The sequence below is a fragment of the Acipenser ruthenus genome, chromosome 8, assembly GCF_902713425.1.
Source record: "Acipenser ruthenus chromosome 8, fAciRut3.2 maternal haplotype, whole genome shotgun sequence".
Taxonomy (NCBI): Eukaryota; Metazoa; Chordata; class Actinopteri; order Acipenseriformes; family Acipenseridae; genus Acipenser; species Acipenser ruthenus.
In genome coordinates, this window is record NC_081196.1 from 3,228,206 (window position 1) to 3,242,826 (window position 14,621).

The window sequence follows — 14,621 nt, forward strand, 5'->3', positions numbered from 1 at the left end:
GGATGCTGATTTTAAGTGCTGTTGTCTTCAAGGTACTGCTGGTTTCACCTCTGCTTTTCTGCTGGTATTTTGTTGCCCCCATCCTCACCCATTTTAACTGTGTGCACCTGCAAGAGATGTAAGAAATGTACCATTGTTTGCACTGACTGCTGCTTCCACCAAAGTGAATACATGTTTGAAAGTAGCTTATCTTGGTACTGAAAACTTTTGTCAAACATTTTGCAGGTGCAGAGAGTTTCTGGAAATAAAGATGATTTGATGGGGGAATAATAGTGTGGTGTGCTGTGCATTATTTCAAACCGTTTGCTCATGCTCCAGGCCAGATTGGGAGTTACAGATTGAACAGTAACAGTTGTGAAAGAAATGGCCCTTTGCGCTAGGAATGGCAGGTTATGGGAGCTGCGGGGAGTAAGACGGCATAGCGGTTTCACCCATTCCAGGTTTTAATGCAAGCTTGATTAGCTCCAGTGTACAGGTAACAAGCTCAGGTGTTCCTCATAGTAAAACCAGGAATGGAACAAACTGCTATGCAATTCCCATCACTGGAGCTGTAGACTGGAGAGGAGTCATCTAATGATTGTGTCTGACTTTTTCTCGTGTAGAGTGCTTGCTTTCTCCAGTTGCATGTCAAGTTTTCAACAAGAATTCAAAATATACAGATACAAAGACTAAGAGCAAAGATTTCTTTTTGTGTGTGTGTGTGTGTGTGTGAACATCCTGTAAATGCATCCCAGACATATGAGTAATGCCAGACTTGAAAATGTGAAATGACATTATCCAGTCACGTTACCACAGTGACACGCACACAACATAGACAGGGGAAGCTGTTACTGTTTGGGATGGTACAACAGCTGAAAATAACAAGCGTAAGGACATAAATCCAATCGTTTCAGGATGCTGTCCTGCACTGATGACGTGCTCATGGATATTCCACATGCCGAGACTTTCTCATGATCTAAAGGCTCTCTCGTCCAATTTCCTGATAAAATAACTTGCTTTCAACCATGACGTGAATGCATTTGCAATGCATAGTATTCACAAAGCATAAAGAAGTTCTATGTGTACGTGTTACTTCAGCTCTAAATCTTGTGCAAAACCGAAGATCCTGCGGTAAAGGAAGCGCCAGGCTGCATGCTCTGTTTTTATAGTTCACAATACCCATGGGCTCAGTGTCCCCTGTTTTGTGTTAAGTTTAAAAGTGCCAAGTTGAGTCAGCAAAGTTAAGCCTTGCACACATTCGGATACTGAATTGATACAGACTTCTGTGAGGGCCAGAGACGCTTTTTCTACAAAGAGCAATGAGTGTATGGAATGGATTATGAAATCACGTTGTTGGTGCGGAATCATCAGGATCATTTAAGGTCCAATAGCCTTCTCCCATTCATAACTTTACTTGTGATCTTGTTATTATTTGCAGTTTTTATTTTTAATGGGATTTCCCAGACTGCACTGCAAGAGGTTTCCTCCAAAGCAAGGCTTTTCATCGCGCATTGCGTCATTCACTTGGGTCAGATTATTAACCCAAAGAAAGAAGCACTGCTGTGTGCAAAAGTAAATTAAAAAGTATATAATTTAAGATCGTTTCAGACTGTTCTTCAGAAATAGAAATTTACCGCAGTTTAGTGAATGAGGCCCTTAGTGAGAAAGCAGTCCAGGTGAAGCTATCCGGCAACAAACTCCCCATCCCCAGTTGTGCTGCTTTCTTAGAAAAAGGAGAACATGTTGGGGTAACATTCTATTTGAGAGATGTCTTGCTAAAGAGGAGGCAATTATCTATTCAGAGATATCGGGATTGCTGCAAATCATTTGTTGCCATAATTTGTGCAGGTACTCTGTGTGTGTGTGTGTGTGTGTGTATATATATATATATATATATATATATAAAGGGCAGCTGGCTCTTTGAGCTAATATATATATATATATATATATATATATATATATATATATATATATATATATATATATATATATATATACTTGAGTATGAATATTCTCACTCAAGATCTTTTATCCAAAATGTAACAAATATTATACTGTTTAATAATCAAGCATTGCAGACAAAGTCATGGCAATATTGTACAACTTCTGTACTACTAAAGAGCAACTTGATACAGACATGTATCTTAACTAATGTTAACTCTTCTTTAGATCCACTTTGTACTGTGCGTGCTTTTCTGTTTCAGTCGTTACATGCTAAAGCACCCCCAGGGCCTCTGTGACTCTGTAGCTCCCAAACATGATGTATCTCTAAGTGCATCTGGTACACCAGAGTGCGACCCTTAACCTGCCCCCCTGCAGCACCCTGCCCACTTGTAGATGTAAGAAATACTACAGATGTTAGAAATACCACATCACACAAATGTGTTACATCAGCAACGAGATTCATGAGTTAGGATAACTGGGACAGTTCATACAGTAGCGGGCGGCTCCTTAATGTATTCATAGAGGCGCTGTATGCTGTCTTGGATTGGTTTCATAAATACAGTGTGCTCTAAATAACCACAGCTTATTATAGCCCGGGTTAAAAGTAGGGTTTTGTTTGCATGTGTGAGCAAAACATATCATCTGCTCCCGTCCACAAACAGGTAGCTGTATATAAAGACTGACGTTTCTGTCAACCAAGGGACAGAGAAAATAAATAACAACCCCTCCAAGGAGAAGAGCAGGAGGATCCCAGACCATTAATTACAGCACGACCAAAAAACACACTGAGCCGCTTCTTGTTTTTCTTGAAGTGATAGATATTGTCCTGCTTACCCATGTGGAATATCTCAAGGGGTGAGAAAGCTGACTGCTCAGAAAAGTTTAGTCCATACACCACACAGTAAACCACAGTGCAATGGACCTTGGCTCTGACTAGAATGCGTGACCTCCCAGGAACCTTTCACGGTGCTGCTTTTTAATTGGAGGAACACTGAAGACAGCAGTGGCTGCACTTTTTAAGGGGAGCGTCGACAACAGGGGCTCGTGAAGGCAGAGCAAGCAGTGTGAGAGGGGGTGAAGCACACCAGGGTTTCAGGATAGCCTCTGAACCAAGCCGTCCACCTTTGTTTTTGTGTTGGTTTAGATTTAATTTTTAAACCAAGACCTTCTGGGACCATGGAGATGGAGATGCTGGGGAATCCGAAGGCAAAGCCTGTCAAGTCATCCAGCAAGATACTTAAAGCAGCGCTTGCTGTCTTCATAAGTGCTACTCTTGTCCTTGGAATTGTAGTGCTGTTAGGTGAGTATCCAGAGCACAGTAGGGAAGCAAGCTTATGCACTCTCCTTTGTTATTTATTCATCTTATTTTTAAATTAGCAATCGTATAGCATTTAAAAGTTATTGCATCTCTAGTTTCATTAAACCGTTCTTGGTGAAGTTGCATTTTCTTTTTATTTTAGGCTCTGTGTTTGAAAGCAAACCCTTTTAAATAAATACATCTACAGGAGTTGTTTGTTGTGTTGCTATGAGATCAATGTTGCTGTGCTGAAATGTGATGACTTCTGCTAGCTTCCCTAGCCCAGTTTTGGTCAACTATTTTATGTGTTTTAAAGCATTTGTTAGGATTGAAAATATGAGTTCAATCGAAAATATTATACATCAGCAAAGCTAATTATTGCATCCTGTATTCTCAAGAGTTCTTCTGATTTGAAAAATAATCAGAATGTTTTTCTGCATCACTCTTGTTAACATTTGTTCCCCTTTTTTATATCAAATAATTCACTTATTTTAATTATGATTTATTTTATTATATTGCATGTCTCTTTTACTGTCTTCTTCAGTATCACGTTTAGAAAACAAATGATAGTAGATCAGCACAGAGCTCAAGTGAAAGAAACAAGAAAACAGAATGCTGTTAAATGATCAATTAGGAGTTTCTTGATAGTTTTATGCAACTAAAATGATTGCATTCCTCTCTGAATATGGTATGTAACAAACCAAATGAACTCCCCAACATGAAAATGTAACAGTGCACACTGCACACATGCAAACTCACACTGTACGCACACACGCACACACACACTGCACACACACCAGCTATGTCTGCCCAGTAGTGGAGAGAGAGAATTTCTCGAATATGATATTGTACAGTATCAGTGTGTGAGAAGAGCACTGTGCAGGGTGCTGAGCATGCTGGCTTCAGTACAGAAACTTGTACCACAGTCACAGAACAGTACAGTAACCTTAGAAACGCATTAACCAATGACAAATAGGCTCATAGTGGAGTTACTGTGTCTTGTAAGCTGGCCCTGGAAAACGCAGAAACAGTCTGCAGTCTACAGTCCCTGCGTGTTTGTAGCGTGTATTGCAGCTTGCATTTAATACAGACAGCTATTGTTAATACTGTGTAGTCAATCTTACAAAGGCGATTCTCATTCTGTGAGATAGTGTTACCCCTTGAGATACTAGTAAGGTTAATGTCCTGGATAATGGGAATATCATTGTCTCTTAATTACAGCATGCCGGTATGCTGTTGATATTTTGTGGGGTTAACAATGTGTTCATTAATCCCAAATTGAATCCCGCAAGCCTTCATAATATACAGTCTTAAAGACAAGCTGCAGAACCCAAACTGACAACACCATATAAATCCACTTCTTTTATATTCTTTAAGAAGGATCGGCCCCTCCTTCATTCTGTGCATAACAAGTTGACTAATTAGTGTAATAGACACTTGAAATATGGACAGAAATATTGGATATAATTGATATAATGCCCAATAGTACTGTTTCTAAAAACATTTTGCAACAACTTTGACCAGTCTTTTAACGAGTAGTTCTAGTCAATGTCTGTAATTGAAAAGAGATTTTCATTGATACGTTTGGCTGCTGAGATTCGTTTTGTACTAATGCTTTAAAAACAGAGCAGGGTTTGAAATAAAAAGCATGGTCACAGAAAAGGTTTGCATTGAAACCTGCCATTGCTCTGAGATGTGGCAATCTGAAACCAAACTAAACACACATGATCTTCATTGTGTTTGTTTTGCTATGGTGTGTTATTTATCAGTCACTGAATAGCTCTATGATATGCATGTCAAATAATGTCTGTGATCTTCTACAAAATATACAACAATTATAGACAAGTTCAAATGCATATATATTTATGTGTTGATAAATATTAGGTTTGCACAGTTTTGTGGTTGTTTAAGCTTAGGACCTACATGGATTTAACAAATCAGACTCTGAATCTTACTGTCCACGGATTCAGTTCGCTGCCTTGCCTCCCTTTCTCCCACGTTAGTAATGTCACATTCATGGGTCCGGCTGGTATTTCGGAGAAGCTGTTTCAGCAGGTTAGTGACACGCGAACCTCTAACAGCTGCAACTTCTGAGAGATCCTCCTAGCTCTCTGCCGCTGTCCTCACTGCAGAGTAAACGCATGGAGCCACTTGGCAGCACGACTCACAGATTGAGGAGTTTGGCTCGCTGACCATTGCACAGCCTGGCTAATGTTAACTACATTAACACTGCAGAGCACTCTAGTAGTATAGGAAAGAGAACCCCACTCAACATTGCAGAGCACTCTAGTAGTATAGGAAAGAGAACTCCACTCAACACTGCAGAGCGCTCTAGCAGTATAGGAAAGAGAACTCCACTCAACACTGCAGAGCGCTCTAGTAGTATAGGAAAGAGAACTCCACTCAACCCAGTAAACTAATCAAATATACCATTAATGCCCATTTTTATGTCACAAATGGATCAGTACATGTTACCTCTACAAATCAACATTTTATGCTGAAAGTAAGATCAAATCAGACACTGAAAGTATTTATGTGAGCTCCTTGGATGAGCATCCGATAGTAGGTAGATTTAGTTGAACTGCATCACCCATGTTTATTATTTACATGCATGTTTATTTTATATACAGCTCTCTAATCTCCCTTATTCTTTTCTACCCAGCTACAGAAGTGTACACGGTGTAGGCTAGCTGAGGGAGGCGCTAAACGAAAGCGTTTGTCTACTTGCCTCATAGCTACTGAAATGACGGGATTGCCACGTGCCTAGTTCTCATTTCTAGTCGTCCTGAAATACTCCCATTCTTTTTCTTCTTCTTTTATCCCAACAGCTATTCGAGGTCTCATAAACTTCCATTGTCAAGAATACTGTCTGACACAAGAATGCATTGAAGCAGGTAAGAACCCTGGCCCTTTCTCTCCTGTACGTAACGAGCCTGGCAGTGCAGCGCGCTGGGTTTCTGTGGATTGAAACGCTGCCACTGGTTCATTATGGAGGGTCTCTCTGAGAACAAGGGATTGATAACAACCATGTGCAAGAACAGAAAAACAGGGTCAAGGTCTGTTGGGACAATGGCAGTTATTGTTTCATACAGAGCAGTGAATTAGCGACAGTGTGTATTAAAGGGTGTCAGAGATACATCATTCCTAACACCTGTAGTGTGTCAGGAACTTCCCAGTCCATCAGCAATGTGCTTCAGCCCTCAACCCTGCCCTGCTTGGACCTCTTCTCAGTCGATTAGAGGTTGGTTTCAGTTTTAGTTCCCATGCAGTTCCAGGCCTCTCCAAGACACATTCATGATAAACACAGACAATTGACCTGGGTTTCAGTGGACCAATTCTGGAGATTTTTGGGGGAATTGCTGTTTCCTCTGAACTGAGCAGAGATCATCAGAGCTCATTACCTGTAGACCCAGCTCATCTCCAAATGCCTTTTATTCGCTAACGACTTGGCTGGGTGTCAAACACAGCTTTATATTTTCAGATTGGCATTCTGTCATTTATTGCTAAAGGTGTATTTGCTACCGAAGTATAATTCCCTCTTGTTTTTGAATGCAAGTTCAAAACAATTTCTGTGTTTTATATACGGTTGCGCATTATACAAGTGCTGTAACCCGAGGCTACGGGGGTGATGCGCGGGTCGTGCTGGACACGCTTTGTGTTACACACAGGTTGTGTGGTTTGAGCCAGCAACCAGAGGAAACAGTTGGAAATGAAGTGGAGACTTAGGACAGATGGTGGGAGACACTTCTTTTCACAGAGTGTTGAGGGTATGGAATGGGTTACCAAACTATGTTGTTGATGCTGAATCGTTGAGATCATTTTACGACCTGGCATGACAAAGCTTTGATATCATTCAGCTGCTGAAAACTGGACAAACACTGATGGGGCAAATAGCCTCCTCTTATCGGCTAGAGTGCCTTTTTAGAAGATCAGAAACACATGAACATTGTTAACCAGCCTGATAATCATTGTACAATGTGTGTGATATGTTTTTTTCAAGTCCCGTGGACCTGATACTTACTTGGATGTTTCCTTCCAGCTGGCTCCATTATTAATAAAATGGACACGTCCGTACCACCCTGTGAAGATTTCTTCCAGTATGCCTGCGGAGGATGGCTGAAGGAGAACCCAATCCCAGAAGACTCCTCCAGCTATGGCATTTACCCGTGGCTGCGACATAATGTGGACCTCAAGCTGAAAGGTGAGGAAACAGCAGTCTGAAAACTGTTCCTTGGAATAGTCTTTACAGTGCTGGCTTGGTATTTGTTCTTATACCACAACCAGCCTTGACACAGCTGTCTTTCCAGAACCAGTGGCATTACAAATATGTTACTGATACATGTTTAACGAAAGTTTGCTGGCATTAACACAGCCTGTGTGTGTCAGGATAACACAACTCATAAAGAACATGACTGTTTGTGTGAAATTCAGCTGAAAGTGTGGTATCCTTGGTTACGCATGAAATACTGCTGAATCCCAAAAAAACTAAATCTGTACACTCGTCATTTACAGGGGGTCACAGATATCTTACACTGACAAATTTTATTACCGGTTTAAGAAAAACGGCAATTGTAGAGAATAATTGGAGACCCAGCGGGGAAAGACAAATCTATAGGAGAATGAATAAGATTGATATGGGAGATCGAATCTAGACACAATAGAACAGGAAATGCAATAAAAAAGGCGACAGCTGGCCACCAAGTAATTTATTTTATATTCCATGTGTGAGGAGTCAGAAAACATTTCATCTGACAAACATAGCAGGAGTCCATTTATAAAGCACACAAAGCACAGGCTGGCACAGCCGTAGGCCAGAACACACTGAGTGACCACAATCTAATCTGATCTGATCTGGGAAAGCAGCAGGCAGCAGAATGTCTGACTCATAGCAGGGAGGAGGAGAGAGCAGCAGAGACTACCTGCTGCCCTGGAGACATGTCATTCACATAGACAGTGCACAGCCGAATTCCTTTATCCACCTGAAATGTGCCACTACCAAAAGAAAAATATAAACAATGCTGCAGTAACGAACACTGTAGTTCCGTCACTGTGTCCGTCTGTCTTTCTGTCCATCATCCTAGATGGTGAACACCATAACTGCCCTGAATTTTTACAAATCATCTCCTGCTTTTATCCTTTGTGCTCGCCTGCTATAGACCTTTCCCTCTGCATTTCGGTTTTATCTGATTTGCACATAGGGTTAAAGACGCTTCTTTATACACAGATGCGGGGAGGATATGGAATGGGTTACCCAGCCATGTTGTTCATACTCAATCATGAAGACTAGGGGTGTTAATCGATTTAATGATGAATTAATCATCAGTAACTGATTGATTACTCTTCTCTACCTGAGTGCGGTATCAAAAAACGGTGCATGAAAAATAAATCTTGAAAAATGGCGGAGGGTACGTCTAAACACCTTGGCTAACTTTCAAATACATGTAAGTAAATGTTTTCAAACTGTCAAATTACATGGAAGTAAAATGTATGTATATTAAATATTAGCTGGCATTATGAAGCATTGCAGTAAACAGCATTATGTTAATACTTTGTATTACATGTAATTGTCTTTCAAAAGTGTGATGAATTGATTGTAGATCGGACGATGAACCGATTAATAGAAAATGTCAAGAATAAAACCCCTAATTTGAGATTCTTTTGAGATCAATCAGCTTCTAGGAAGCAGATGGACACTGATGGGCTGAATGGCCTCCCCTTGTTCGGTAATGTTCTTAAGTAACAGCTGACTTTATACAAAAGTCATTAATATTTGCAAGAGAAGAAGGACCCTTTCATATACGTGCACACTAGATTAAACACTTCATCTGTTTAGACCAGCTGAATATGGACCCCGCTGTGTTTAGTGCTAGTGATACTACAGTGTTGTTTTGCACTGCAGCACTCGGAGTGTACACACCTCCAGCACAGCTGAGGGAGGATGCAGGAAACTATTTGGATGTGCATCTTATAATTACTGTGCACACCCCTCATTGACAAAACCAGGCAATGCTGGTGTCTATTTAAAACTGCATAAACACACACTGAACAGAAAGCTGGAGGAGGGAGATGTTTTTTTTTCATCAAGAGGAAAGTGAAGGAGGCAGTCGTTGTAATTGTAAGAAAACACTCACAGTGGATCTGGTCCATAAACACATGACAGCATTGCTGAAGAATAGATTTGTTTCCACTGGTTAACTTTTTATACTGTATATGCATAGTGTCCCAGTTAGTTTCCCAATACTCCCATGAAGACAGTGGGAGCCTGTTTTGCACTTCATGCAATATTGAGAGACCAAGTGAGGGAGAAGCTCGAAAAAGGGAAGCCGACGAACAAAACAGAAAACAGAGCCTGCCAGCCTCCATGCAAAGACAGCTGTGGGGAAGAGAAATAACTTAGGAAGCTCATTTTAATTCAACATAAAACATTTGAACAGAATTAAGAGAATAGCGGTACCTGTTGAAACGAGGGAGGCTGCAACTTAATTAGTGACACTTGTAGCTGTTTTCCCTGGATCGTCCTGTTTTGGAGAGCGCTGTCCAGTGATTTCCGTATGCCTTCCTGGTGTTGTGCCAGATAGTGTCTCTCCTGGCAGAATCTGGCACCTTAGGTGCTAAATAGTGTCTCCTGGCAGTATTATCCAGGGTTTTAATCGTATGCTTCCATGTAGATTACTTCAGCAACATTGCAGTGCCAGTAACGGAAATTGAACTCAAATGATATAAATCAAGACCCGGTGTTGTTGCTATAAGCCCACGATATGAATTGGTTGCCAGTACTATAGTAGTAATATTATCAATGTTACCGATTGGCTGAGTTTAAACTTTAACAACCCCCTTTCCGTTAGGATGACCCTTTTTTTTTTGTATCTCGGAAAGCAATTCCAAAGTACAATGATACGAAACATCAGGTTCTAACATCTAGAAATATAACTGTGAAGTTACACTGACTGCAGCAGCTATCCCTCAGCACTGCTCTGTGGTGCATTTGTTCCACTTTAGAATAACAAAGTACCATTTTAATGTTAAATGTGACAAATAGGATAAGTAACCTGCACATAAACTGTGGCCCAGTCTCGAGGCAGACTAGGTGTTAAGTGTTGAACTGTGAAGAGATTAAAACGATGCAGTGTCAATAGCTCACGTTTCCCTATTCAGAGCCTGTCACAAAGCACATTATTATTACCCAGACAATTCAGTGGGAATAATTGTAGATGATTACAGAAATGACCTGAGCTGCAAATGTGAAATGTAATTGAGTGTCACAAAGTGCAAAGAACAGGGAGGGGGTGCATGCTGAAGGTAATCAACCTTGCCTTTATCCTGGAGGCAGGCGGAGATCGCACAAGACAAAAAAGAAAAAAAATGTAATGGCATGCTAATGCAACAGGAAACCGTGTAATATATTGGAGACCGACAACAACTGTGTCATGCTGCGATTTTTAGTTTTTGATCACTGTTATTAAGAAAGTCAATCGCGTTTAACTGAGCCTTGAGCTGATGGTGATAGTTATTGCTGCAGTGTTTCATTTTATCTTTCCCTTGTGCTGTATTACATGATGTTTTAGTTCTATTTCCGCTTGTCTTGAGTAGAATTGCTGGAGAAACCTACAGACACAGTAAAGGACATTGAAGCAATACAGAAGGCAAAGGTCCTGTATCGCTCCTGTATGAATGAAAGTGAGTATTTCTATTTGAATCTGATCTAGGGCAATGGCCCTGCTGAGTCACACTGAAATGACTACATCTATCATTTTCTGCTGAATTATGTATTGAAGGTTTTCAACATTACTGTACTTTCCTCACCCACCCTATTACACACCCTTTGCAACATCAGAGATAGTCTGACAGGACTGCATAGCTCTGCCAACGTTGTCTTTGCGTTCACTATGAAATGGCACACCAAGGTATCTGTTTGCCTCGTTGTGTGTTATTGAGATACACGTGGCACTGCCAGGGGAGGTTATTTAATCAGCTGTCTCAGAGCTGACCTTCAGACATCCTGCTAAATCAGCCCAAACCCAAGCGGTAGCTTATTGAAAACGTATCCTCCTCCAGGTTAGTGGGGATTCTAAAGGGTCCCTCGTGGCTTTTACTCAATTGAAGTTTCAAAGATAATAAACACTATTGACTTCCTGGTCTGTATATTGCATTTCTAAGAGGGGAAATTGCAAGAATCTCAGGGGGGAAAAAAAGAGCCATCACAATCAGGCTCTCTTCACCTCTTTTTATTTTTTTCATTTTTTTTTAAATCTACTTTCCGAAATCTATTTTTTTATTTTATTGGATTGGTTTGCAATAGCAATGTTGGTAATAGTTTATATGGAGTGTCCTTAACTGCACTGTAATTACACTGTAATAACACATCAGCTACACATATGGTTGTGCAGTTTACAGTGCAACAGCATGCTCTTTTACAAAATGAAAACAACGTTGGCAGTTGCTAGCGTCTTTTGTAAACCCCACTGTACTTCCACACAAGGTTGTGTATAATAATCGATAAGTAACCACAGTGGTACTGAAATGCTGTTTCAGCCATTTAAACAAACACTCATCCATGCTAATGATCTTCATTCCACCCAGCTGCCATTGAGATAGAGGACGCCAAGCCCCTGATGAAGTTGCTGAAGTACCCCTCCCTCCGCTGGCCTGTGCTGGGAAACAGCCACGGCTCCCAGTGGGCTTGGGAGGAGCACAAGTTCAGCCTGGTGCAGACGCTGGCTCAGCTGCGCGGCCAGTACAGCGGCTCTGTGCTGCTCCGCATGTACGTGTCCACTGACGACCAGAACTCCAACCAGTACATCATCAAGGTAAACAGCATGCTGCGTACGGTACTGCCACAGTCCAAGAGCCTGAGTCACATGGTCTTATATGTTCCATCCCCCCTGTCGAGAAAAAACCTTCATATAATGAACATACAGTGTGAAAATATATGTTGTTTTTCGCAATTGAAGCTAACCATATAATTCTATATATTATCCATGGCATGCATTTCCATTCACGTTTAGCAAAAATGTCCTGGCAAATAAATATATTTAAATATCTGGTATAACACGTTTCTATCGCAACTGTACATGTTTGAGACAAATATAGGGAATACAAGTTAGATTTACTGAATGATGTTCGATAAAACCATTTTAAATATAAAACATGAGCTAGTCGTAGTTACAGAAATTATTATTATTTGTTTATTTAGCAGATGCCTTTATCCAAGGCGACTTACAGAGACTAGGGTGAGTGAACTATGCATCAGCTGCAGAGTCACTTACAATTACGTCTCACCCGAAAGACAGAGCACAAGGAGGTTAAGTGATTTGCTCAGGGTCACACAATGAGTCAGTGGCTGAGATGGGATTTGAACCGGGGACCTCCTGGTTACAAGCCCAGTTCTTTAACCACCCGACCACACAGTCGGAGGATAGCATATCCTTTCTTTCTTTTTTATAATGCCTTTGCCTGTCATTGCCAGCTTCCCTTGGTTTAATGAAACACACTCATTTTTGTTGTTGGGTTTTTTACCCAGTAATGACATTGATTCAAAGTTCACAGATTAGTTTAATGTGACTTCCAAAGTCTTTTTATAGCAAGTGGAAAGAAAGAAAGAAAGAAAGAAAGAAAGAATGAATAAAAGAAAGAAAGAAAGAAAGAAAGCATTGTTATAGCCAGAAAAAGGCTGTTGCTTATAAAATGCTTCATTTTTTTTTTTTTACACAAGCCCATCAGCTTCCAATCTATGTGTTGTCTTTTAACAGCTGGACCAAGCGCCTTTAGCTCTGTCATCCAGGGAGGATTACCTTGATAACAGCACAGAGGCTGAAGCAGTAAGTCTTGTCTTGTTTTACTTGGTACATAAATCTGTTTGCTTTGGAAAACTGTGTGTCTTTTTAAAACAGGCCAGAACTTCTCTCTTTGTTATCTGCCTCCAAATACATATTGCTGTGCTTTCCAACTTTTGTTATTCCAGGCTAGTCAATGTGTTATTAACAGAGGTCATTTCTGGTAACTTGTGTTCAGGATCCTGTGTGTCCCTCAGCTTTATCTGAAGGTCTCTTTCTTTTCTTGGAAACAGTCTAGTAGACAGCTGGCTGTTGTAAATGTCAGGATGGCATGCATGTTTTATGCTCCGCTGTGGCTTGGTAAAGTTACAGCCAACTTTGCATATGCCAACTTAATAACCTTGGCTTTTATTAACATTAACATCACCGGTCCTCTTGTCATTCTGCTTTTTGTCAGTTTAATGTGTGCATGTAGCTGACTTGTAGTATAGAATCATGTTTAAATCTATTCCCAATCAATAGAGTTAAGATACAATGAAAATATGTATGCCCCTGGATTCCTAATGAATCCCAGTAATGCTGCTGTTTCTAGATCTTGTCCTTTTGCTTGTTTATACCTTGGACATCATTTAAACACTTTTCCCCCGAAGTGTCTGGCTTTGACAAATGAGAAGACCAACTTCAGAGCACAAACACAAGAGAATAAAACAAAGATTTTAAAACAACTGAAAAACACTAAGAGGAAAATAGATGACACACATCATATTATTCTTTTTATTAACAGATTATATTATTAAAATAGGGAGATGAAGAATCATATAACAGTGCTGTGTGCATTTAAGAGATGCAATGTCCCATTATACATGCGTGAGTCAATGACAGGAGATAGCCACCAGGTGGCATAGATCTCTAAGAATAAGAGTGTCCAATCCCGGTCCTGGAGGGCTATTCCACTCCAGGTTTAACAAGTGATATAATTAACTACTTCAGGGTCTGGATGGAGGTTTCATTAGTTCAATTAAACAATTTAAAACAGGGTTGGAACAAAGACCAGGAGTGGAAACGCCAACTTTGGCCACCCCTGTTTCAGAATAAGTTTTACATCTTAACGCAAAATTTCTGCTAAAATAGTTTTTTGTCTCTCTTCACCACATGCAATTCAACTAACTGCATGCCAGCCTGTCCACGAACATGCCAGTACTGTGTAAATGTGGCTTGCGTTGGCCCTCAATTCAAGCAGAGCTTCTATGCCAGCATGAAGTAATTGTCACCTGGGCTCTGTAGCTCATTGCACTTGAATCCCTCCTTGTATTTGTCCTGTCCTTTGAAAAGCAGGCTTTGTTTCCAGTACAGGGATGCCCTTTTGAAGCTGATGATTGACTCGGCGGTCCTGTTGGGAGCCAATTCCTCCGAGGCGGAGACACAGATGAAGGAAGTGCTGCAGCTGGAGACGAGGCTGGCTGAGGTGTGGACTGGCCTTTGAACACTGGAAGTCACTTCTGAGCACCATGTCTAACGTTTGAGTGCCGGTGGTACAGTCCACAGTATATACTGCATTGCACCAGAAAATACTCTTGTGTGGTGGAATATTAACAGAAAGATCAAGAAGGGGTCACAAAGTCGCTGTT

At 40.7% G+C, this 14,621-nt stretch overlaps 1 protein-coding gene across 2 annotated transcripts in view; it reads left to right on the forward strand.

Moving 5' to 3' along the window:
• Positions 1-2,247: 2,247 nt before the first annotated feature.
• The window catches only part of LOC117406660 (phosphate-regulating neutral endopeptidase PHEX-like), a 35,278-nt gene continuing 22,904 nt past the window's right edge, over positions 2,248-14,621 (forward strand). Inside the window, exons 1-7 of one of the 2 annotated variants that reach the window (XM_059028076.1) lie at positions 2,248-3,223; positions 6,049-6,114; positions 7,260-7,421; positions 10,811-10,897; positions 11,801-12,027; positions 12,970-13,038; positions 14,342-14,458. In XM_059028076.1, coding sequence (XP_058884059.1) covers positions 3,100-3,223; positions 6,049-6,114; positions 7,260-7,421; positions 10,811-10,897; positions 11,801-12,027; positions 12,970-13,038; positions 14,342-14,458 — 852 coding nt within the window. In that variant the 5' untranslated portion in view covers positions 2,248-3,099. The remainder of the gene's footprint in view (positions 3,224-6,048; positions 6,115-7,259; positions 7,422-10,810; positions 10,898-11,800; positions 12,028-12,969; positions 13,039-14,341; positions 14,459-14,621) is intronic. The other variant, XM_059028075.1, reaches the window with a different exon arrangement.